At 39.2% G+C, this 26,730-nt stretch overlaps 1 protein-coding gene and 2 pseudogenes across 1 annotated transcript; all 3 read left to right on the top strand.

The window, feature by feature from the left end:
- The first annotated feature begins 242 nt into the window (after window positions 1-242).
- chrna9a (cholinergic receptor, nicotinic, alpha 9a) lies at window positions 243-12,323 on the top strand. Its single transcript, XM_084713049.1, has 7 exons — window positions 243-458; window positions 3,752-3,897; window positions 6,936-7,090; window positions 7,309-7,489; window positions 8,354-8,705; window positions 9,818-10,419; window positions 11,470-12,323. Exons 1-7 carry the CDS (start codon window positions 413-415, stop codon window positions 11,638-11,640), a joined length of 1,653 nt encoding a protein of 550 aa, XP_084569175.1. The 5' UTR covers window positions 243-412; the 3' UTR covers window positions 11,641-12,323.
- A 4,133-nt stretch (window positions 12,324-16,456) lies between these two features.
- Window positions 16,457-18,465, top strand: LOC146329976 (uncharacterized; annotated as a pseudogene).
- A 2,881-nt stretch (window positions 18,466-21,346) lies between these two features.
- On the top strand, window positions 21,347-23,349 carry LOC146329975 (uncharacterized; annotated as a pseudogene).
- The last annotated feature ends 3,381 nt before the right edge of the window (window positions 23,350-26,730 follow it).

The following is a 26,730-nucleotide window of genomic DNA, read 5'->3' as shown; positions in this document are numbered from 1 at the left end:
GTTGTGTGTGTCTTACAGCTGGTTGTGATCATGTACACAAGTGGACCAGGCTGTAGGCATCACATTTCCTCCAGTGCCTGTGTGCTATGTGATACTGCAGTGTACCTGTATGTGTGTGATATCCCCAGGTCCTGTTCCAGAGCAGCGATCACACACACACATACACACACACACACACACAGAGACACACAGTAAGACACAGAGGGGAACTGCGACTAACAGCTAGCGAAGCATTGAGAGCTTCTGACAGGATGTAAGATTTTCGAGAGTTTTCTGTCTGTGGTCTCGGCTCGATCAGCCTCAGCAGGGCAGGATGGAGATCAGAACAGAGTGACGCTCTGGTTCTGGACCTGCGTTGTCTCAGCCGCTGCTTTTCTGAATAATTGATCCCTCGGCTTGTGACTGGTTGAAAATGAGGAAGGCAGCGCTGATGGTGTGGATCAGCCTTTTGGTTCAAGGTCAGTTCTGCGTGATGGATCAGTTTGATGTTTATATCTGATGCACACATGCAAGTTTGTTTTGTTTTTGTAAAGCCGTTTCTGCCTTGTTTTCTGCTGCAGTTCCCTGATGTTTGGTGATGTTTTGCTATTGTACCCACAAGAAGTGCACAGAGACATCATTATTTAAATCTGCACCTATATCTGTTCAACCAACAAAATTATCTGTATCTGTATAGAGAAGCAGCCTTTCAGTGTGCTCCAGAGGACCTTACTTAAAAATAAAATATGAACAATAGTTAATGGTAAGACATTAATCATTTTTGATCCAGTTTGAATTGTGCAATGAATTTAATTTATGATGTCTGTCAATTTAAAAGATGATTTTACAAGTCAAGAAAGTCGCACTTTGACATAAAACAGTTGAAGTACAAGTGGTGCAGGGTGACCGGGTGAAAATGGGTGAAACTGGGGACACGAGAACATTTCATGTCAGAAGGATTAAAATGTACAGAATCATTTGGATTAAAATCTGACTCTACCTCTGAATATTTATAATATCATCAAGATCAGACTCTGGTGATGATATAAAGCACAGTCAGGCTTACAAACTTTTTTTAGATTTTGTTTTTTCACAAAATCCTCCCATGACTCTCCTTCAATCTGTTATTTATGATAACATAATCAGTGCAATTGACAAACCGATCAATCGACAAGTGAAAAGCCAACAGAACTGTTATACTCTTGCATATTTTATAAAAAGCAACACGACTATTTTTATAACTGAAAGAAGGAATTATAGCCTTCATAAGTAATCTGACACAACTCACGTTTTAGCTTCTTCATATTATCCATTACTACAGGCCAGAAGTTAATTTTTGTGATGAGCAGGACAGGACTCAGGACCACAGCTCAAAATTAAGGACTGTTCTGAGTTTTTCAGAGGTCTGGTCACCCTCTCGATATGTAATTAGAAAGATTACACACCCAAAAGTCACAACATCTAGGTCATGACTTTCTCCCCCCAAAAGTTAATGTTAGCTGGTGAAGCTACAATGCCTGTGTGTTCAGTCACACAAGCAACAGTGATGTTGGTGGTGATGTCGTATATTGTGCGAGACAAGAGACGTAGTTTGCTGAGCTGTTTCTCACAAAACTAAATAGTACTGTGACAGACCTATGACAAACTGCAGCTTAGCCAATTATTTTTTAAATTGATAAACAACATTTGTGTGTAATTCAATCACAAATTCACACAAAAAACTCCCCTTTTCACTGTAAACCTCGGTCAAGTGCCTATTTTCCTGTACTTGTATGCTAGGTGCTATTCTTTTGAAGATGGTTGAAAGATGTTGCTGGGGGTTAGCCAGTAGTAGCAAAACACTTGCTAACTAAACAGCTAATTTACATCAGTCAGTAGCCACCAAGTTACATCTGATAGTGAATGTTAGCAAAATGCTAGCTAACTAGCTAGCTGATGTAAATCAATTGTTAGCTAGCAACTTAGCTGAGGTATTGCTAAGATTAGCATAAGATGTGACTATACGTGACATTTACAGGTCACCCAGCAGCATCTTTAAACACATCTTCAAAATGTATTTGTCTGTCAACATAACCACACCCAGCAAATAGCTAATCTGAGTACACAAAAGAAGAAAGTTGGCCAAAGTTTGCTCAGCTGTTACTGGAGCACAGAGCAAAAAGGGTTGGGACTTAGGACTAGTCAAATGTTTTCCATGTATTTCCACATCCTCACCCTGTATGTTCCATCTCTCTCTCTCTCTCTCTCTCTCTCTCTCTCTCTCGCTCTTTTTATTTTTAGCTAAATTAATTTATGAACTGTCTGAAACGCACCACCAACTCCGCTTTAACGGTAGGATATTGAAAGATCAGAAACACACAGAAAGTTTTTTTTTTTATCATATATGTTTTCTTCAAACTGTAAAAATAAAGGCCTCAGGAGAGTTTTAACACTCAAGCAATGCATGCTGGGAAATTTACTAATATGCTAATCATGTTTCTTCAGAAACTTAATTTAATGAGTTGATCAAACTCTGTACAGTACATTCATTCAAAGGCAGAAGAACCCATGTTTATAAATTAGGAATTTTAGGTATAACGAATAATGAATATTGAACGAATAGATGAATACATTTATGTTAATGAGAAAAAAATAGTTGAATCCAATAAATTTCTGTATGATTTTTTTCAAAGTGTACAAATATACAAGTCAGTTACGACTGTGATTACGATCATGTTTGGCAGTGTGGCAGAGCACATAGATGCAGCGGCTCAGTCATCTCTGAAACATAACTGTGGTTTGTTGCTGTTAAAAATAGAGTCGGTAGGATTTGTCCAAGCTGTTCCCAAATGCATCAGGACATCAAATACCAATGTTTTGAGTTGGTGAAATGTCCTGAGCACGGAAAAAAAAATAAATAAATAAATAAAAAAAAAAATATATATATATATATATGGAAATACAGGCTGAGGGCAGAGCCTCTGCACATACAGATACCACCACATACTTTTAGTAGGTCTTATTTGATGATTGAAAGGAATTATGTAAAAATCTGCATATATATTCTACAGTACATATGTATCTTCATTTTCCTACCTGACTCACCTGTTGATGCACACATACACTCATACCACTGTATACACGACTGTACTGTACTGTATACGCAATTCCCCTCCCTGACCTTTACCCCTTTTCTTTTACTTATCCACTTACTAACTCCTTTCATTTTTTCTTAGTATTTTTTGTTCATCATTCCTTTTTTGTTTGTTTGTTTTGTTTATATAATTTATACTTTTGTTGTATTTCAAAATTAGTACTATCAGGTGGGATTTGTTTGTTTTGTTGCAGCATGGAGATTCTGAAAATGATTGTATAATTTGCTGGAATTGAAATAAAAACTACGTTTAAAAAAAATGTTGCAGATTACACTTTTAACTGTGCAACAACTGATAAAACACGTGTGTGTGTGTGTGTGTGTGTGTGTGTGTGTGTGTGCACGTGTGGAATGTAAAGGAAGTGTTTCAGGAGACGTACAGCGTATTTTGCTGTAAAAATGTGAAATGAGAAAAAAGGTATTCTGTATGTAAAAATATCCTTCAGTTAAATAATCTTGGTGCACTAAATCAGCGATTGATTAAGGTAGATGAGACTTTTTCTTTTTTTAACTCTGTTGAAATAATCATGAAGCTGACTTTTTCCTAATAACAATAAGCAAACTCAGATGGAAGAATTATGTTTCCATCACCCACGTCTCCTCAGTACCCATCCTCTTTTCTCCTCTCGCCCCCCTCAGTGTCCCATGGTGCACAGGGTCAATACGCCCGCAAACTTCTGACCGATCTAATGGAGGACTACTCCAACGCTCTGAGACCTGTCGAGGACACAGATAAAGCCCTCAATGTCTCTCTGCAGATCACCCTGTCACAGATCAAAGATATGGTGAGTAGAGAGGAAACTCAAAGACGTCATTACCCAACACAGATGTAGAGATAAAAAACCTGTCGACCCCAGCCACATATAAGACAAAATAACCACAAAAGAATCTCTACAGATGGCTCTTTATATTTTTTCCACCGTGGTTGACATAGGTGGTCACAAGTCACTGGTAGTATAGTTTATACTGTCTTGTTTCAACACGTCATTAAAACTATAAGACGCCTACACTAACCAAAATATTCAAGTCTAAGATATAAAATACACATGTATATATGCCCTATTACATCATATGGAAAATGTACTGACTATTTATACAAATTCAATAAAAACTCTCAGAAATAATTTGGTTCTTTTTGAATCTTATGCAGATTTTGCCACTCAACATGAGTTTTAAAGCAGGCCTTACCTGTGGCTGCTTCAAGGAATTTGCCCTTGTGTTTTGGTTCATAACAATAAATACATAAGTAAGTGGAAAAATATAAAGAAAGATAAAAGACAAGTCTTGCAAGCCAAGGAGCATAACTAAAAAGTTAAAAAATTATAAAATATGGAAAAATATGCTAAAAATATGTACAATGTTTTATACAGTTTTGTGCAGGAATGTGCAAAGTATTCAGCAGAGAACGTGCAAATGTTGACAGTATGAAGTATAAGAATATTTGATGTCCAAGATATTAAATAAAATAATGACCTAAACTTACTGACCTAAAAAGTATAATTTAATAACAAAATAATGTACATACAATATGTACACAATGTGTATATAAAAATGTTTAAAAAGATTCATGTAACACACAGATTCAAATGGCATAGACCTTACATTAATATAAATTTAATGTAAAGTTCATGTTACCTCAGATGCTAAATGGTTATGATGATTACAGGAAAACAGAGATCAAGATCTGTTGTTCTTGTAACTTATCTCCCACTTCTAACTGCTACGTGTTTCAGATTCACTTGTTTGTCACATGCTCATATGTGCAGTAAAATGCAGGGTGACATACCCTTGACATTAAAATGTACTGTGAAGTAATGACTCACACTGAGGTGTTGATACTGTAAGCAGCAGACATCCAGCTGACAGTCTGATTTTTAGTAGCATGTATTAGAGATGATCTGATCCATGTTTTTTTTTTTCAGTTCTGATCTGATTCCGTTGCCTGAATTTGGATGTTTTTCCACACATACTATACGGTACTGATACGAGCATGAACTGCTGAAGTTCTTGCACATGGCAGTTTTGCAGATGCTTAACTAAATCGGTGGCATTGTATGATGCAGTACAACATCCACCCCTCTGAATACTGGTTTTACACAATTACAAGTTGCTGTTACTAAGGACATGTTGAGCTAGTCAACTGTAGCTCGCTGAGACAGTTGACTGTCTCATGTTTCGTTGCGGAGGGTTCATTGTCCAGAGCAAGCTCCACCTATTTGTCTAACTCATATAATTCGTGGAAACAAAAAAATATGCGGACTACTGAATATCTTTGTAGAACTCTTTAATTATTAATTAATTTATTTGTGCTATGACATCGTGGCTATGGGCTAAAATTGCATTATTACATATTTAATATCCATAAAAACTGCAGACTGTGAAATCGGGAATGGTGTGTGGACCAGTGACACCAGTGGTTGGCACCCAAGGAATTAAATTAAGATGCAGTTATGGCTAAACTATAGTGCTACTGTATGTTCATGACTCTTAAAAAAATAATGTTTCAGTACTGCACTTTCAGAAATTAGGGAACTTATGAAAGAATGATAAAAAAAAGAACTGATTCAGTAGAGGTAGAAAGTTTTAGTCAAGCTACAGAAACATTTGGGTCCCACACTGAGGCCTGGTTATGCAACTCTGCAGCCAGTTTCGTCAGATTGTTTGTAACTCAAGCTGTAAGTTACTGCAGTCTCTACTCCTGAACTGAGATACCTGGGAATGTGACTCGAGTCAGACTTGACAAAACTCCTCCAGAGTCAGTTTTCACAGGCTGCGTAACAGTCCCACTGACTAATGAATTTACTTTGACATTTAAATCAGCAGAGTGCCCCTTTAATCTTTGCATGGCTCTAGTTTAACAGCTACAGAACAGATGTGTGGATCTCTATATCAGGGGTGTCAAACATTTTAGTTCATGGGCCACATACAGTCCAATTTGATCTCAAGTGGGCTGGACCAGTAAAACTGGACAGTGACCTATAAATAATAAGAATAAGTACAAGTACATTCTGAAAACATTCACAATCAGTAAATCATCCATTTACAAAATAGATGGTAAACAGCCTGAAACGTCAACAGTAAAATAAATGCAATCTCAACACTCTTTCAGTTTTTCCACATTCAGTCAGTCTACTGATATTTCCTGTTCTTTACGATCTACAGATCACAGTGGATTTATGTTGGAACAACTTGTCACAGTCTAGAAATTCGCTGGTATCACCACACAACACCAACTAAAGTGAAGCTAATGAGGAAGAAGGTTAAGTGATCCTCTGCCTGACAGACATTTACAAATCGAAAGTTTTGGCAATACCTTAGAAACAGGGTTTCAACGATATTGTTTTAAGATAGAGATGATTTATTTATTTTTCTGTCTATGAATTGATTTGGTAGCAAATGAGTTTACCCACAGAGGATTATTAAAGATAATCTAATCTAATCTAAATCTGATACAGATCCTTTTGTACTGAAGCTGCCATTTGACAATATTTCACACAATGTTCAGGATCTTTAAATATGACCACAACAAGTATTCAGTGTTTTTTCAGAGAACTGTATTCTGCTCTCCAATTAATGACTACACTGCAACTTTTCTACACTTTGCAAAGTCATCCAGTGGGCCACATTGGACCCTTTGGTGGGCTGGTTCTGGACCCCTAGCTGTGTGTTTGACATCCCTGCTCTATACTGACCAAACTAACAGTGCTGCCTCCAGTCCTCTGTTCCTGTAGAAACCACCAGAGGATAGCAGTGAGCATGGTACTGGAGTATAGAGTCTGATTTGTCCTGCTCTCTCTGTCCTTTCGTGTCTCTGTGTGTATAGGATGAGAGGAACCAGGTGCTGACCACATACCTGTGGATCAGGCAGGTCTGGCACGATGCATACCTGAAGTGGGACAAGGAGGACTATGATGATCTTGAGATGATCAACATCCCCAGTGACTTGGTCTGGAAACCGGACATCGTCCTCTACAACAAGTCAGTGACAAGAGACAGACGTGACACAGAGAGAAGAGAAAGAGGGAAGACAAACATAGAGAGAAAGATACAGACGGAGAAATAGATAGAACTGGAATCCACACTGTAAAATAATGTAATGCAGCAGTGTGTTTATTTGATTGAGTGCACACATCTACAAATGTGTCCTTTGCTCTGTGTGTGTGTGTGTGTGTGTGTGTGTGTGTGTGTGTGTGTAGAGCGGACGAGGAGTCTGCAGGTCCGTCCAGCACTAATGTGAAGCTGCGTTATAATGGAGAGATCATCTGGGACTCTCCAGCCATCACAAAGAGCACGTGTGTGGTGGACGTCTCCTACTTCCCCTTCGACTGGCAGCAGTGCAACCTGACCTTTGGCTCCTGGACCTACAACGGCAACCAGGCGTGTTTAAAGAGAAGGAAACTCACCTTCTGTCCTGTTTGAATCAGCTCATGTTCTGGGTTTAATTTGAGTGCTGTAAATGCTTAATTATAATGACTCAACTCTGTTTTGACTGACTTTTAAAAGTGCTGCTCCTTTAATGGAGTCAGTTTGAATTCAGTTGACTACATAGTAAATTATCTCAATGAAAGATCAGTAGTTGGGAAAACTTTTTTAAAACTTAAGAATGTGAGTTTGACTCAAAACTCAAAACTCCATTGCAGGCGATTGCCTTGAAATTTTGAGTTTTCTTAACTTTTTTATTTTTACACTGTATTGACAGTTATTGGTAAATACGCAAAGGAGCTATTGGTGATTTTTTCATAATAACAATGAGTCAAATGACAATGTGAATAGTGTTGCTTGCAGTAATGAACCTAGACAGAATCATCACCTGAAACTGCAGCTCCCCTCGTCTTTCTGGAGCTTTATAGCTTTTTCAGTTCATTGTTTCGCTGTCTGACCCACAATTTTACTCTTTTGGTTCAGTCTCACTGGTGTCATAGTTTTGATTTGGCAGCAGGCAGTGAAAAAGATCTAAAAACCAACTGAATACTACCTGCTCAGCAGACATCATTTTGCAGCATTTTGTAGCTTAAGAACCAGATATTTCTCTCATGAGTTGTAGAGACCAAAACCAGAGCTGTTAGTGGTGGTTACAGCGAGTTTCCCCCTTCACCATGAGTGTCTATGATAAAGCACTATATAAATGTAATCCATTTATTTATTATTCATCATTCAGGCTCTTATTTAGTGCATTCACATGAACATATTTTCATGTGTGTTGATTTCCAGAGCTTTCATTCATGTGCTTCCTCTACACAGGTGGACATCAGTTTGGGCATGGACAGCGGTGACCTGTCTGACTTTGTGGAGAACGTGGAGTGGGAGTGTCACGGCATGCCGGCAGTTAGAAACGTCATGATGTACGGCTGCTGTTCCGACCCGTACACCGAAATCACCTACACCCTGCTGCTGAAGCGCCGCTCCTCCTTCTACATCTTCAACCTGCTCCTGCCCTGCTTCCTCATCTCGTTCCTGGCCCCACTGGGATTCTACCTGCCAGCCGACTCAGGGGAAAAGGTTTCCCTTGGGGTCACGGTGCTGCTGGCGCTCACCGTGTTCCAATTGTTGGTGGCTGAGAGCATGCCTCCCGCAGAAAGCATGCCCTACATAGGTCTGGATTATTCTCGGCATTCAGTTCTGCCCCATTATTGAATAATTTAAACTATAGAGGCTCATTTCCACCGAGAAAGAACAAAGTGGATGAAAAGCTATGGGTCATAAAAATATGCATAGTAAGTCAACATTATGAGATAGTAGATAGTCATCTAGATTCAGACTTAGAATCTCATAATTAAAAACGATAATAAATTGACTTAGCAAGCAGTGGTGGGATGTACCTGTGCACATTCACAAGTACTGATTTTGACAAATTTTTGGTACTCGTACTTTACTTCAGTATTCTGTACTTGTATTCCACTACAGTCCATAGGGAAATATACTTTTTAACTCCACTACAATAATTTGACAGCTTTAGATGCTTTACAAATTAAGATTTGTAACTAAGACTTGTAATTAAGCCTTGTAACAAAGTTCATTCAGAGTGGGGTATTAGCATTTTTTATTAAAGCTAGTACAAGGAGTTTTTAATTGGTAACTGTTTTGAAGTCTCCTTGAAATCAGATAAAACAAGCCTGTGTTTAAATTTTCACAGTTAAAGTTAAAGTAGCACATTCACCAGTTAAAAGCAGGAAGAGATTTTTATTTAGATAATTCTACTTTTGATGTTATTATTTTGTTGCTATTACGCTGGAAACACAACCACTGTTTACCACTGGGGCCTAAAAAAATCAACACAATATGAAAGTTGTAGTTGCTCTTAGTAAAAGACTGTAATTCTTCTTCCACCAGTGTTAGCAAATCTATATTTGACTCAGGGTTTCATAATGTTGACTTACAATAAGTATCAATGTTATTATTAAAAACTAAATGCAAAGACACATTTTTAAAGGGACCGTTTAAATATTGTAAGTGTCATACAGTAGCGATTTCCACCAAAATTATAAGAATATAATATTTCCTACTGCAGCTTTCAATAGGTTGATACTTCATCTGTGTATCAAGATATATCCTGAACTACAGATTTTCATGGCATGTCATACCAAATCATTGCCGATGAAGTGAATGTTCAACCCTGTAGTCTGCAAAGTAGGGCTGCTCTGTTTGTGTTTCCTGTCAACTATTTTCCCATTGTAAAGGTGTCCTTTTCTTTGTCCTCTCCTGTAGGCAAGTACTACATAGCCACCATGACTATGATCACAGCCTCCACCTCTCTCACCATCTTCATCATGAACATTCATTTCTGTGGAGCTGAAGCCAAGCCAGTCCCTCACTGGGCGAAGGTCCTCATCATAGACTACATGTCTAAAATCTTCTTTGTCTACGAGGTGGGGGAGAACTGCACAACGCCGGAGAGTGAGAGGACCCCGCTGTACCCCGAGGAACCCATGGGCGAGAAGGCTAGCTACCTTGACGACCGTTTCCACGACATCTACTATCACGACAGCGACCCGTACAAGTACAGCAACGGCCATGGCGTGAACCATCACAACAAGCATCAGAAAAATCAGGCAAATGGCAACGCCAACAGCAACCGTCACCATTACAACAACCATAACAACCACGCTGCCAGGCTGGAGAGGGGTGAAGGGAAGTCCACACAGCGCTACCACCACATCGGGAGGGATGAACTGGACTACCAGGCCCCTCCTCATCCTCGAAACCTCCAGCACCTGAACGGAGGACTGAAGGAACGGCTCCTCTACCCCACGGAGAAGCTTCAAATCCCAGCATGCCCCTGTTGCTGCCCCTGCCTCCAACATAAACAGGTACATCACCATCTGTGTACTCACTGTACCTTCTTATCTGATTACTCCTCTTCTTCTAGAGTTTCTTTAACCTCTAATCGGGCACTTGGTTTAGGCCCCAGGCTACCAATGGTGCCTCATAAATTTATGGTTAAGACATGATTAATAGGTATTAAGCTATTTATACCAACTCAGCCAACAACGGCCAACTCGTGTAAACAAATGGCTTGGTGTGTGTGGAAAAATTAAGCAAAGCTAATAGTGCTGAGAAAAGGAGGAAACAGGAGGACACTAAAAGACAATACCCACCCCAGCCTGTTGCTGTCTGGCAAGAGATACAGAGGTATCTGCTGCTGTCCCACCAGACCTCAGAGCAGCTTCTTTCCTGCAAGAACATATAAATATTTCATAAAATGAATTATTTGCTATTTTCTAATATTTTTAGGCTAAAATGACACAATTTCAGTATTTTTCTCAAAGCATGACCTTTATTTTCCGATTTACATTCTGAATCTCCCAGATACATTGCCCATTTACATTGTAAATTTAATATGTCCCCTTTTAATAGAACTTCATGTGCAAAGTTTTAAAACATTTACAAACAATTAATTAGCTACTTTCTTTAAAAAACTACCATCTTCCCTGTGGTTCCACTATACTAACAATATTGTATCAGGTGGCAAAACAAGGCTTCTCTTTCTTGAACTTCTTGAAACTGCTGGCATAAATAATAATAAATAAATCAATATATAAACCTTTATATTATTCAGTATCTGTAGAGTACAGACCCCAAAACAGTGATAATCCCTTGGCAATGCATCCTCAGGATATTCAATGCCTGATTATTAAAGTTGTGAAAATGTAATCTTTCTTTTTTCATTTTTCAACCTATAAAATCATCCTTAAAAACACATCTCTAAAACAAAATTTAAATAAACAGGAAAAAATAACGACACTTTGTCGATGCTATGTTGTAGTGATATAAAGTGCACCCGCTTAATGCCCCTCCCCCGACATCATGTCGAATGACTTTATCTCCCATGATGCTTCATCTCTGCGTCTATTCCTCAGGTGGTGAAAAACATCCAGTATATCGCCAACTGCTTCCGTGAGCAGAGAGCCACTTGTGTCAAGGTGGCAGAGTGGAAGAAAGTTGCCAAGGTGATGGATAGGTTTTTCATGTGGATCTTCTTCGTCATGGTCTTCCTCATGAGCATCCTCATCATTGCCAAGGCATCCTGACAGCCTCCCTCATCATCATCTTTTTACCACGACAGCCTCCATCATTGCTGGACCTCAGTGTTACTTCAGAATCACCTCATTTTTACTCTGATGCAACACCAGATACTGAGAAACTGTATGTGATACGTCAGTATTGTGTTGCGTGCGTGTGTGTATGTGTGTGTATGTGTGTGGGGTTGTATAGGTTCATTGTTGTTTTTTTTGCTTTGACACAAAGAGGATGAGGTCGCTGCACACAATTCAACCATTTGACCGCACAAGAAACTCACAGCCTCTGGGTTAGTTAAAGTCAGGTGTGCTTGCATGTGTGACGGATCTGTAAGGCAATCTAGGCCTCGCCTTGAACACGCATGGACTCTCCATTATTGATGAGCGAACTGCCAGACATCCAGCTATAGGCATTACATTACTGACATTGCGTTTTAGGCACCCGGGTGATGCTGTTTTCCAGAGTCAGTTACAATGAGAGTGTGAGTAGAATAAATAATTATGAAACAAACTCCTATATGATCAAAAAGCAGGCAATTCCCCTCTCCTTCCTAAACTGATGATCCTCAGGAAAAAGCATGCAAGGTAAAGACATTAAAGCAAGCTGGAACTGTTTTTTCTGGTCTAGCTGTTAAGAAATCGGTTTAAATCATTTGTGAATACTTGGGTGTGATACTTGAAGAGAAAGGGTGTTAAAGAAAGGTGTTAAAACATTATATACAGTATTCTACCCTAAAACAACAGCTTCAAAATCATTTTCATGCTACACTGACTTGTAATAGGTTGGCGCCTCTCTCATTCCCACTCTGGGCTCCGTACGCCTGGTCTAGAAAGGAACCCTAGGTTTGCAAAACCTGTATGCTTTGTGTATTTATTGTGCACGTTTTACAAAATAATTATGTTTTATAATGTGCCAACCGCTATGGTTACGATTGGGTTTGATTTAGGGACAGAAAACACTCTCACAAGATTTTTCACAAGTCTGGGGTTTCCTTCTAGACACGACCTGTTCTCACAGAATGTAATGGGAGAGGTGTGTAATACTTTAAGCACTAAGTTACACCAGCAATGATTTTGGTAAAACTGGATGATATATCATAGAGAAAATGTTTTGTTGTTTTCGCTAAGATGTCCTCCAGCTGTTCTGCCTCAATTCTTGCTCTCGCTCTCAACTCTAGCTGCTATTAGCTAGTTAGCAGTTAGCTGCTTACTGCTTGTACAGGAGCTTTCTAATGCTGGGAGGAGGAGGTTTTCAGGCCTGGAGCAGGGGGAGAAATGCTGGCTAAAAGCAGCACTAGTGTCATGCCAGAGCTGGAGCCGCGCGAGCGAGCAGTGTAACCAGACTCAACCTCTATGTCAGAGGTGACAAGATCAAAAATGATCTTGACGGATAAAGCTAATAAGAAAAAAAAGAGACTGACCAGACAAGAGAAAGTGGACTGGATTTTTGTTGTCAACAAGAAATAAAAGACTTGAAGACACACACTAAGCTGGCCTTATAATATTAGCTGGCTTGTTAGGTTTTGTGTTGTTGCACTCGTTTGATGTTTGGTTGTGTTAGCAAAGTTGCTGACTTGCTAATATTGATCATAGGTAATGTTATTATAACAAATGCACATGTGCAGCTGTCCATATTCACCACAGCGGTGTATAAGTGAATTGCACTCTGAAACTTGGGGCACCAAATTGCAAAAAAGCATGTGATGTTGCTTTAACCTTTCTAACTTTTTAGCACAATATTCAGACCTTAAAGCCTACCTCTAGAGCATCGACGGTGGATGTGTTGTACCTTTTGACTAACTTATGCTTTCCTCATTTGTCCAGTAAAAAAAATAAACTGTTGATATCTTGTTATTAAATATGGTTTTACTCACTGTCCCAGCAGTTTACATTATTGTACAAATCTAAAGTACATATGGGTGTATATATACATTTTGCAAAACTTTATTTTTTTTTGCATAGAAAATCTATTTTGTTTAATTTCTGTAAAATCATTGGTTTTGCATATAGAGAAGTTAATGTCCTTTTGAAAGATGAAATAATATCCATGATTACAGTACTTGTGAAAAAAATGTTGAAAAAAAAACCCCCAAACAACCTAAATTAAAAAAACGAATTTTCTGTTTATTTAGGGCAAATGTCATTATGCTGACCGTATTCTGAAAAATGATATTGTCTGCAAGCATTTTGTCACAAATTTACCCTCGTTTTATCGTACTGTTGCCAGTTACCATGTCAACAATTGTCAATTTCCTGTGCATCTGAAAATATTCTACTTCTCTCTCCTGTGGGAGGCGACCTTTGAACACAAAACAATAAATATATTTAAACATTTCAGTAAATGTAAAAATGTTAACACATTGTATTGTACTATTATATGTGGTTCAGTTATCATTGGAGGATGCACAGCTCAACTGTTTCACACTATTGATGCAACTGTTGAACACTGAAGATTTGGTTGGATCCTTACTGTAAGAAATATACAGATTAATACATTACTAATACATCAGTTAAAGCAAGAAGGTGAGAATGGGCAGCTAAATGTTTTCAGGGACACTGAAACGTGTGCAATCATAACAGTCTTCATTATTAAACTATTATTGAGGACACACAGTCTCAGAGACATGAAGCTTTGTACACAGTTTAGCAGGATGAACTTGAATGATCTGGTTTAGTTTCTGTTCCCCCAGAAGCCTCTAGAGGGCAGATTGACTGTAATCACAGAGTTACTGACTGAACGACTGAAGGATGGATGAAGGATGTCTTTCACACATAACAAAGTGAACATATGTTTGAAACGAGTCTAATAGGAAGCTTAATGATACCAAAAGACATAAAAGACACGGAATTTGAAAAGTGTTAGCAGATCAGTGGATATAAGGAGTAAGTAGAAGCCCCGGAAGTTGTGTTTATGACATAAGAATAAATGAAAAAAGGTTTTGCCAAGATAATTTCCTTATGCTTTTCATTGGGGAAAAAAGGTTTCTCTCCCCCAGAAAATTTTGTTTTTGTTGTTGTAATATTCATTTCAGTGCACTGCTAACCCATGACATTAATATTTTCTTCAGAGATGGGAAGAAACTAAGTAAAAACACTTTGTTACTGTACTTTAGTAGATTTTTCAGTTATTTGTACTTAATTTGAGTATTTCTGACAACTTTTTACTTTTGCTCGCTACATTCTGACACAAATATCGGTACTTTCTACTCCTTCCATTTTCAAAACAGTCTCGTTATTTTCGTTTTACTGCCAGATGAAAAAAATGAAAACGGAGTACCAAGAAGAAAACAGCGTAAAAGATGTAAAAAGATATAAAGATGTAACAAGACAAAAATTATGCAAAAGATGTAACAGGACATAACGAGATTAAAACAAAGTAAAATGCATAAGAAGACAAAAACAACATAAAAGATGTAACAAGAAGAAACAGAGCAGAGTAAAAGTAAAACGTAAAAATGTCCATCAGAGGGCCACTTTTTAATTTTATACTTTGACTACAAGTCAGGACCTGTACTTTCTCACTTTTACTTGAGTAAAAAAGTTGAATCAGTTCTACTTTTACCAAAGTTTTTTTAAACACAAGTATCTGAGCTTGTACTTGAATACAGAATGTGTGCACTTTTGCACTTTTCTTAATATATGTGTGCATACATATGTATGTACCTTGTGTGTTTAGTGTACAAAGAAAATTAAAACTCATCTGGAAGAAAATATTTTGTTCTATTTAGAACATGGGGGGAACTTCAGCCTCTTCTAGCTGATGTGAGTATTAGAACAACAAACACTCAGGTGAAAAAAAGAAATTAAGGAATGTAGAAAGTTAATTTAGATCAGATTTGGAAGATAGATCAAAAAAAAATTTTCTCACTTGCTTCTCAGGCCTTCCCTAAGTAACAGTCCAATAGTTGTCAGAAAAGGTAAAAGATGAATAAAAACTAAGTAAGAGCTGTTTTAAGGATGTACGCAGGACAAACTTTGATAGGCATTCTGATTTGTTATAAATGTTTTTCTGAGTCTTAACTGTAGAATCAATGAATTGTTAAGACATTGATTGGGAAAAAATCAACGAATCAGTAAGAGTTCCCCCACAAGTGAACCTGGTCATTTACAATACAACATATAAATCTATAGTCTTAGATTACCCATCATGATAAATAAACATATCTGTGCCGGTATTGTGACATTTGTGATATAATTTCTCATTCACTAGAGATGAATAGTCAGATATATTTCGACCTCGAGCTGAAGTTAATTCTGATCCCTATAAACAGATGTTCTAATTTACAGACTCCATCGCCTCCCTGACTGACTGAACATCTTTCTTTAGGCAGTATTTAAATAGATTAAATTAATAAAGTCACAAAAGAGAGAGTAATAATAACAGTAACACAATCAGGAAAAAAAAGACAGATGAATCCATTTGAATTCACTTTAAATTAATATAAATGCTCTGCCTAAAGTCTCATTCACTTCATGGTAGAAACAGTCAATAACTTGTCTGTTTTATTGATCCCTGCTGGTTCCTAAACAACAACTGACCAGCAAACTTTTAAGACAGGAAGACCCAACAATCAAATGACCAGTTTGCTGTACTTTGATCACTCTTACTAATTCACAAACCCCTCTCACACAGAGAATCTCAGCCTTCTTCCCAGATGTTTGCCTCAGCTGGACTATGACCTCCTGCTGGAGTGTGTGTGCTCAGAGATAAGACCTGCTGCTCTGAGCGTTTCAGAGACAGACTATTGGTCCACACTTTCTCCAGACTGATATTAGACACACGGTGATGGTGATGGTTAGAGTTCAGAGGGGTTTAACATGTCACACCTACAGAGTTAAGGTCTATAAAGTGATGTGCTCTTCTCTTTTCTTCTCACTTTATGGAGGAAAGTGACCAGAAACAGCATGTTGTCCATCAGAAAACAGCTGCCTGCCGTCAGTGTTGCAGGTAGGTTTTCTTTCTTTCTTTCTTTCTTTTTTTATTCAAACATAACATTCTCCTTTTTCATCTCTTCAGGCAGGAAGCTGAATTCCTCCTCCACAGAGACCAGACTGGTTTTGTTGGGGAGGACTGGCAGTGGTAAAAGCTCCACCGCCAACTCCATCCTGGGCCGTAAGGTCTTCGACTCAAAGGTTAGCAGCTTCTCTGTCACGCAACGCTGTCGCAGAGCCTGTGGAGAGTTTCGTGGGCGACACCTGACGCTCCTGGACACTGCGGGGCTGCTGGACACTCATCAGACTCCACAGGAGGTGCAAAGGGAGCTGAGAAGGAGTGTTAGCCTCCTGTATCCCGGTCCCCACGTGTTCCTTCTTGTCATTCAGATTGGGAGATTCACTCAGGAGGAGAAGGAGGCGGTGCGGCAGCTGAAACAGGCATTGGGTAATCATGTTTTGAGCTTCTCTGTGGTGGTTTTTACCCACGGAGACCTCTTGGAATAAGGTTAATCAGTGCAGCAGTGTCTTATAGACGAGTACAGGGATCTGAGCGAGCTGGTGTCCGGATGTGGGGGCAGATACTGTGTCTTCAACAACCACAGCTCCAAGAAGGAACGGGTGTCCGAGCTGCTCGCCTTAGTGGACAGCATGATGCAGGGAAATGGAGGAATCTTCTACAGCATCAAGATGCTCCAGAGTGCAGAGGAAGACGTGGCTGCAGGAGGAGAGGAGGCTGCTGGACGAGAAGCAGGAGATGTTAAAAAAGGAGCAGGAGGCAGCAATGAAAGAACTGCATGAAAAAGAGCTGGAGAGGATTCGGCAAGAAAGCAAGAGGGAGATGGAGGAGCTGAAGAGGAAACATGAGCAGGAGAAACAGGCCTTCAGACGAGAGATGGAGGAGAATGAGGAGAAGGAGAGGAAGATACAAGAGATGGCGAGAGTGACGCAGATACGTAGGGAGCAGGAGAGGAGGGAAGCTCTTCAAGAGAAGCTTGATGAAGTTACTAAAACACTGGAGGAGCAGACTGAGCGGGAGGAGAAAATGAGGAGAGCAATGGAGGAGAAACTGCAGAAGGAAAGAGCAGAAAATGAAAAGAAAGAAAGAGAGAGGGAACTTCAGCTACTACAGAAGGAGCAAGCCATCAAGCAGAGGGAGGAGATGAAGAGAGACGCTTTGCAGAAGGAGCTGGAGAGACTGACCCAGAGATTAGAGGAGCAGAGAAGAAAGGAAGAGGACAGGAAAAAGCAAATGGAGAACCTGCTCAAGCATGAGAGGGAGGAGAACCAGAGAGTGACTGACATACAGATAGAGAATCAGAGAGTGGAGAAACGGAGAACCATGGCCCTCCAGCTGGAGCTAAAGCTTGTCCGAATGAAACTCGAGCAACAAAAAATGAGTGAAGAAAACCTCAAGAGGCAGCTGGAGGAGAACCTGCGGAGGGAGAGGGTGAGGTGTGACGAGGAAATGTCTATGCTTAAAAAGCAATGTGACAAGAAGTGCTCAGAGCTGTGCGATGAGGCAATCAGGAAGAAGTCTGCAGAGAGACAAAGCACAGTGACAACTGTGACCGGATATGTGCAGGAAATGGGACTGCTGGGGCTGAACGCAGCTTTAAGGAGTGTTGGAGCTTCCTGCTGCATTCAGTAACAGCATGAAGAGTTCTACAGTGCATGTTAATCTACAAACCTCAATTCAAAAATATTTGGGACCTTGTGCAAGAAGTAGTAAATATACCCTCTGAACATTTTCCAAGAAAGTGTGATACATCACCTTTTCTTTTAACAACACTCTGAGGACACTAACTGTGAAGTTTTGAAAGTGAAATTCACTTGCCTTTTGCTTCTTGGAGCCAAACAGTGTGATTCAAGACCCCTGCAGATTCTGCATCATCCTGCAAAAGAAAAAAAAGAAAGAAAGAAAAAAAAAAACCAATAATGAATACTGGAACCCAAGATATTCATTTAAAAATTATCTTTTTCACTTGACCCTAAAATGACATAATCAACACTGAAACAAACAAACAAACATTCATCCAGTGTTTCTGTTGTTTAAACCTATATAATTAAACAATTTTACATGTCAATTAGTCAAACAAATCTATGTAAAATTACAGAACCAGTGCTTCTCTTACTGTTAATTGTCACTAACTGTATCTTTTTGTAAAGGTATTAACAGAATAAAAGTGTACTTTTTGTCTATTACATAAAAATAAATGCACCAACTTAAGATAAATTATTAATAAATGTATTTTAACAATCCTTTTATGTTATCTCTTTTGCTTCAGTCACACTTGTATTAGCTACAAATTGGACCAGGATTGACTTCCAAACTAGTTGTGATGTCACAAATCATGCTTGTAGCCCCGCCCCTTAAAAACAGATTTTTAATGAGCACAGAGAAACTTTCCACTTTCAGCAGATGAAAATAAAGACAGCCATCTTCTGTCAAACTCTGCACACACACCATCCTGCACAGTGAAGCTTAAACATGCAACTGTGGGAACATAAAGAAAAACATATTTTTATTATTATTCAGGAATGTAAACGTACAATATGTTTCGATTTTTTTTATTATGATTTTTAGATTCAACCACGAACTCACAGTTAGGAAAAGAAAGGCCATGCACGCTCATGTGAAAGCAATTTCATTTCAACAAATGGATGTAATTCCAGTGTGTCCTAAATCAGCAAATGCACAAAAATAGTACAAACTCTCAAAAATGCTGGAGATAATCTGATTATCAACTCCCCGCCCTCTGCTTCAGACTGTCTGTCTCTGTTTCCACCATCTAAATCTGTATTCAAACAAACACCCTGTTGCCATTAATAAAGATCAAATATTGCTTGAGCACCATTTCAGTGCTCCTCACCGACGCTCCAACTTCAGCTGTGCCATCTGGTTCTGTCCTCGGCCAGAAAGTATGCTTTTATCACAGCAGCATATCCTGGTTGCCCAGTTGAATTTGACAAAGGCTTTCACGGCAGTTACTGTTTCAGCGCATGCGCACATCAGTTACCATGGTTACACGTCACTCACAGTAGCCTATTCTTTAATGGTAATAGAACGCATTAATGTTGTTGTTAGCTAGCTCAGCTAACACACTTAGTTAGCCTGTTTTTGCTAGCATTTCCAAAACAGACAACAAAGAACACACACACACACGCACAAAAACAAAACAAAACGCAGCATCAGAGTGGGAAATCTGCTGTGAAACAAACTGTAAATATAATGAAATATTAAATATATGTAAATATTACTGTGACATCAAGAAAGAAGAAGACATTGTCAGGAGTCGACAAACACTGGTAAGTTTCAATAAAACATTATGGCTACAAAGTTGCTGGTGCTAACATCAAGACTATACTTTAGCATTGCACATAATGTCCAAATAGTTTTCTCTGTTCTGAAAAATGCACCTTGGTGTCTCCTCTTCCTCTATAGTCACCATAAATTCAGCCATTATCTTATGTACCTTTAGTTTTTTCACTTTTGAGACTGTTGTGGGTCCCCTTAAAATTTTCTGAGGAAAATGGCTGCTGTAGACCTTCTGGCAACACATAAGACAATACCGAAGTAGCTAAAGGTCAAACACTTAGAGATGAAGGGTTTTCCCTCACAACATACTAAAGAAGTACTTATTTTTTCCTATGACATTCTTACATGAAAATTTGAAGGAAATAAGTGGTTTTAAGCAACCAGGCACTGGCAGAACATGTTGTTCTTACTTATATTTTTGTATGGATTAAACAAATGACCTATAATATGTTAATTTGTGATCTTCAGAGGCATTATGACAAAATAAAGGCTGTTTCCAGTCTTTGAGAAAAGCATCATAGCGGCTGCAGCATCATATTTACTGTAAAGACGTGAGGGTGGTATGTTCTCACCTAACTCAGTTCTAAAAGGTCAAACTACTTCCTTTAACTTTAACTTAGTTTTTTTTTTGTTGGCCACTTGGGTGCAGTAGAAACAACATTATAATTCATGTGGATTTGTGTAGTGTTCTGCCCACATGATAAATATAAACTCAGTATTTACTCTCTTTTAGTTCTCATTTTTGTCTCTGTCAGCTCCTAACTTTGAGCTATCTGGCTCTTTAGCTGCTAAATATTCCACTATGTTCTCCAGTTAGTTGTTTACTGTGCATGTCTGCTGTTTGGTACTGAGCAGGTGGGTGTGCAGTGTTTTTTTTTTAAGTTAAGTGAAGTTAATTCTGATCCCTATAAACAGATGTTCTAATTTACAGACTCCATCGCCTCCCTGACTGACTGAACATCTTTCTTTAGGCAGTATTTAAATAGATTAAATTAATAAAGTCACAAAAGAGAGAGTAATAATAACAGTAACACAATCAGGAAAAAAAAGATAGATGAATCCATTTGAATTCACTTTAAATTAATATAAATGCTCTGCCTAAAGTCTCATTCACTTCATGGTAGAAACAGTCAATAACTTGTCTGTTTTATTGATCCCTGCTGGTTCCTAAACAACAACTGACCAGCAAACTTTTAAGACAGGAAGACCCAACAATCAAATGACCAGTTTGCTGTACTTTGATCACTCTTACTAATTCACAAACCCCTCTCACACAGAGAATCTCAGCCTTCTTCCCAGATGTTTGCCTCAGCTGGACTATGACCTCCTGCTGGAGTGTGTGTGCTCAGAGATAAGACCTGCTGCTCTGAGCGTTTCAGAGACAGACTATTGGTCCACACTTTCTCCAGACTGATATTAGACACACGGTGATGGTGATGGTTAGAGTTCAGAGGGGTTTAACATGTCACACCTACAGAGTTAAGGTCTATAAAGTGATGTGCTCTTCTCTTTTCTTCTCACTTTATGGAGGAAAGTGACCAGAAACAGCATGTTGTCCATCAGAAAACAGCTGCCTGCCGTCAGTGTTGCAGGTAGGTTTTCTTTCTTTCTTTCTTTCTTTTTTTATTCAAACATAACATTCTCCTTTTTCATCTCTTCAGGCAGGAAGCTGAATTCCTCCTCCACAGAGACCAGACTGGTTTTGTTGGGGAGGACTGGCAGTGGTAAAAGCTCCACCGCCAACTCCATCCTGGGCCGTAAGGTCTTCGACTCAAAGGTTAGCAGCTTCTCTGTCACGCAACGCTGTCGCAGAGCCTGTGGAGAGTTTCGTGGGCGACACCTGACGCTCCTGGACACTGCGGGGCTGCTGGACACTCATCAGACTCCACAGGAGGTGCAAAGGGAGCTGAGAAGGAGTGTTAGCCTCCTGTATCCCGGTCCCCACGTGTTCCTTCTTGTCATTCAGATTGGGAGATTCACTCAGGAGGAGAAGGAGGCGGTGCGGCAGCTGAAACAGGCATTGGGTAATCATGTTTTGAGCTTCTCTGTGGTGGTTTTTACCCACGGAGACCTCTTGGAATAAGGTTAATCAGTGCAGCAGTGTCTTATAGACGAGTACAGGGATCTGAGCGAGCTGGTGTCCGGATGTGGGGGCAGATACTGTGTCTTCAACAACCACAGCTCCAAGAAGGAACGGGTGTCCGAGCTGCTCGCCTTAGTGGACAGCATGATGCAGGGAAATGGAGGAATCTTCTACAGCATCAAGATGCTCCAGAGTGCAGAGGAAGACGTGGCTGCAGGAGGAGAGGAGGCTGCTGGACGAGAAGCAGGAGATGTTAAAAAAGGAGCAGGAGGCAGCAATGAAAGAACTGCATGAAAAAGAGCTGGAGAGGATTCGGCAAGAAAGCAAGAGGGAGATGGAGGAGCTGAAGAGGAAACATGAGCAGGAGAAACAGGCCTTCAGACGAGAGATGGAGGAGAATGAGGAGAAGGAGAGGAAGATACAAGAGATGGCGAGAGTGACGCAGATACGTAGGGAGCAGGAGAGGAGGGAAGCTCTTCAAGAGAAGCTTGATGAAGTTACTAAAACACTGGAGGAGCAGACTGAGCGGGAGGAGAAAATGAGGAGAGCAATGGAGGAGAAACTGCAGAAGGAAAGAGCAGAAAATGAAAAGAAAGAAAGAGAGAGGGAACTTCAGCTACTACAGAAGGAGCAAGCCATCAAGCAGAGGGAGGAGATGAAGAGAGACGCTTTGCAGAAGGAGCTGGAGAGACTGACCCAGAGATTAGAGGAGCAGAGAAGAAAGGAAGAGGACAGGAAAAAGCAAATGGAGAACCTGCTCAAGCATGAGAGGGAGGAGAACCAGAGAGTGACTGACATACAGATAGAGAATCAGAGAGTGGAGAAACGGAGAACCATGGCCCTCCAGCTGGAGCTAAAGCTTGTCCGAATGAAACTCGAGCAACAAAAAATGAGTGAAGAAAACCTCAAGAGGCAGCTGGAGGAGAACCTGCGGAGGGAGAGGGTGAGGTGTGACGAGGAAATGTCTATGCTTAAAAAGCAATGTGACAAGAAGTGCTCAGAGCTGTGCGATGAGGCAATCAGGAAGAAGTCTGCAGAGAGACAAAGCACAGTGACAACTGTGACCGGATATGTGCAGGAAATGGGACTGCTGGGGCTGAACGCAGCTTTAAGGAGTGTTGGAGCTTCCTGCTGCATTCAGTAACAGCATGAAGAGTTCTACAGTGCATGTTAATCTACAAACCTCAATTCAAAAATATTTGGGACCTTGTGCAAGAAGTAGTAAATATACCCTCTGAACATTTTCCAAGAAAGTGTGATACATCACCTTTTCTTTTAACAACACTCTGAGGACACTAACTGTGAAGTTTTGAAAGTGAAATTCACTTGCCTTTTGCTTCTTGGAGCCAAACAGTGTGATTCAAGACCCCTGCAGATTCTGCATCATCCTGCAAAAGAAAAAAAAGAAAGAAAGAAAAAAAAAAACCAATAATGAATACTGGAACCCAAGATATTCATTTAAAAATTATCTTTTTCACTTGACCCTAAAATGACATAATCAACACTGAAACAAACAAACAAACATTCATCCAGTGTTTCTGTTGTTTAAACCTATATAATTAAACAATTTTACATGTCAATTAGTCAAACAAATCTATGTAAAATTACAGAACCAGTGCTTCTCTTACTGTTAATTGTCACTAACTGTATCTTTTTGTAAAGGTATTAACAGAATAAAAGTGTACTTTTTGTCTATTACATAAAAATAAATGCACCAACTTAAGATAAATTATTAATAAATGTATTTTAACAATCCTTTTATGTTATCTCTTTTGCTTCAGTCACACTTGTATTAGCTACAAATTGGACCAGGATTGACTTCCAAACTAGTTGTGATGTCACAAATCATGCTTGTAGCCCCGCCCCTTAAAAACAGATTTTTAATGAGCACAGAGAAACTTTCCACTTTCAGCAGATGAAAATAAAGACAGCCATCTTCTGTCAAACTCTGCACACACACCATCCTGCACAGTGAAGCTTAAACATGCAACTGTGGGAACATAAAGAAAAACATATTTTTATTATTATTCAGGAATGTAAACGTACAATATGTTTCGATTTTTTTTATTATGATTTTTAGATTCAACCACGAACTCACAGTTAGGAAAAGAAAGGCCATGCACGCTCATGTGAAAGCAATTTCATTTCAACAAATGGATGTAATTCCAGTGTGTCCTAAATCAGCAAATGCACAAAAATAGTACAAACTCTCAAAAATGCTGGAGATAATCTGATTATCAACTCCCCGCCCTCTGCTTCAGACTGTCTGTCTCTGTTTCCACCATCTAAATCTGTATTCAAACAAACACCCTGTTGCCATTAATAAAGATCAAATATTGCTTGAGCACCATTTCAGTGCTCCTCACCGACGCTCCAACTTCAGCTGTGCCATCTGGTTCTGTCCTCGGCCAGAAAGTATGCTTTTATCACAGCAGCATATCCTGCGTGTCTCTGAGTGTGTGTTTATGTGTGTGTGTGTGTGTGTCTGTGGGGGTATTAAATTTAGAGTGCACTGTCATGACAGTTTGTGGTCTGAACAATACTGCCTGAAGATAGCAGGTAGAGGAGGGGCAATGCATTACAATACACCATCTGTAAAAGTAAAGCAATAGTTTGACATTTTTGGGTTAGCTTAACTTAGCATGAACTTAGCAAACAGACTAAAGTAGATGGAAACAGTCAGCCTGGCTCTCCACTGGTTGCCCAGTTGAATTTGACAAAGGCTTTCACGGCAGTTACTGTTTCAGCGCATGCGCACATCAGTTACCATGGTTACACGTCACTCACAGTAGCCTATTCTTTAATGGTAATAGAACGCATTAATGTTGTTGTTAGCTAGCTCAGCTAACACACTTAGTTAGCCTGTTTTTGCTAGCATTTCCAAAACAGACAACAAAGAACACACACACACACGCACAAAAACAAAACAAAACGCAGCATCAGAGTGGGAAATCTGCTGTGAAACAAACTGTAAATATAATGAAATATTAAATATATGTAAATATTACTGTGACATCAAGAAAGAAGAAGACATTGTCAGGAGTCGACAAACACTGGTAAGTTTCAATAAAACATTATGGCTACAAAGTTGCTGGTGCTAACATCAAGACTATACTTTAGCATTGCACATAATGTCCAAATAGTTTTCTCTGTTCTGAAAAATGCACCTTGGTGTCTCCTCTTCCTCTATAGTCACCATAAATTCAGCCATTATCTTATGTACCTTTAGTTTTTTCACTTTTGAGACTGTTGTGGGTCCCCTTAAAATTTTCTGAGGAAAATGGCTGCTGTAGACCTTCTGGCAACACATAAGACAATACCGAAGTAGCTAAAGGTCAAACACTTAGAGATGAAGGGTTTTCCCTCACAACATACTAAAGAAGTACTTATTTTTTCCTATGACATTCTTACATGAAAATTTGAAGGAAATAAGTGGTTTTAAGCAACCAGGCACTGGCAGAACATGTTGTTCTTACTTATATTTTTGTATGGATTAAACAAATGACCTATAATATGTTAATTTGTGATCTTCAGAGGCATTATGACAAAATAAAGGCTGTTTCCAGTCTTTGAGAAAAGCATCATAGCGGCTGCAGCATCATATTTACTGTAAAGACGTGAGGGTGGTATGTTCTCACCTAACTCAGTTCTAAAAGGTCAAACTACTTCCTTTAACTTTAACTTAGTTTTTTTTTTGTTGGCCACTTGGGTGCAGTAGAAACAACATTATAATTCATGTGGATTTGTGTAGTGTTCTGCCCACATGATAAATATAAACTCAGTATTTACTCTCTTTTAGTTCTCATTTTTGTCTCTGTCAGCTCCTAACTTTGAGCTATCTGGCTCTTTAGCTGCTAAATATTCCACTATGTTCTCCAGTTAGTTGTTTACTGTGCATGTCTGCTGTTTGGTACTGAGCAGGTGGGTGTGCAGTGTTTTTTTTTTAGTTTTTATTCACTGACAACAGCTGCAAACAGGGTGTTTTGACTTTTGACTTGGTCTTATTTTTACATTACTGTTCCTGGATTTAGACAAAACAAAACAAAACAAAACAAAACAAAACAAATAAATACTTGAAGAAAGAGAAAATCGTCATATCTGGTCTGTTGGAAAGCTTCTGTCTTCCCAGGACAGTCAAGATACATTATCTGTCTCTTGTCAGGTGCACTGGTTGCCTGGTGATGTACATTTGGATTAATGAACCTGTAGAAAATGTAAAACCAGGACTCTGGGATTCAACAATAAATCGGTACAACTGATTAAAACACTGTACCAAAAAGCTTCTGCTAGAATTAAAATAAATGATATTTGACCAAGAAAATATGGTTGCAGAGATCAACCAGTCAGGGATGTTGTTTGTTGCCAATCCTGTTTGCAATTTTTATTGAGCCTTTAGCTCAAGCAGTCTGACAAAATAAAGAACTCAAAGGGTTCACAATAAAAGGTGTGGAACATAAAATTGGGCTTTTTGCTGATGACATAATAGCTTTCCTCGAACAACCAAGCACAACGCTTCCTAACCTGATGAAACTCTTAGAAACATATGGCCATCTCTCAGGGTATAAAATCAATATTTCTAAAACTCAGATTTTAGCTTTCAATTATATTCCACCAAAAACAATCCAGGAATCATATGACCTTAACTGGAACCTCAAGTCAATTAAATATTTGAGTGTGACGATCATTTTTTTTCATTTGAATAGATTTGATTGGCCTCATCAGGAACGCCCATTTGCGGTGCAATTAATAACATTGGATTGAACTAAAA

Source organism: Lutjanus erythropterus, chromosome 3 (genome assembly GCF_056507025.1).
Source record: "Lutjanus erythropterus isolate fLutEry1 chromosome 3, fLutEry1.hap2, whole genome shotgun sequence".
In the NCBI taxonomy this organism is placed as follows: Eukaryota; Metazoa; Chordata; class Actinopteri; order Lutjaniformes; family Lutjanidae; genus Lutjanus; species Lutjanus erythropterus.
Note: the sequence above shows the minus strand (reverse complement) of the source record. Positions and strands in the feature narration are given on the sequence as shown.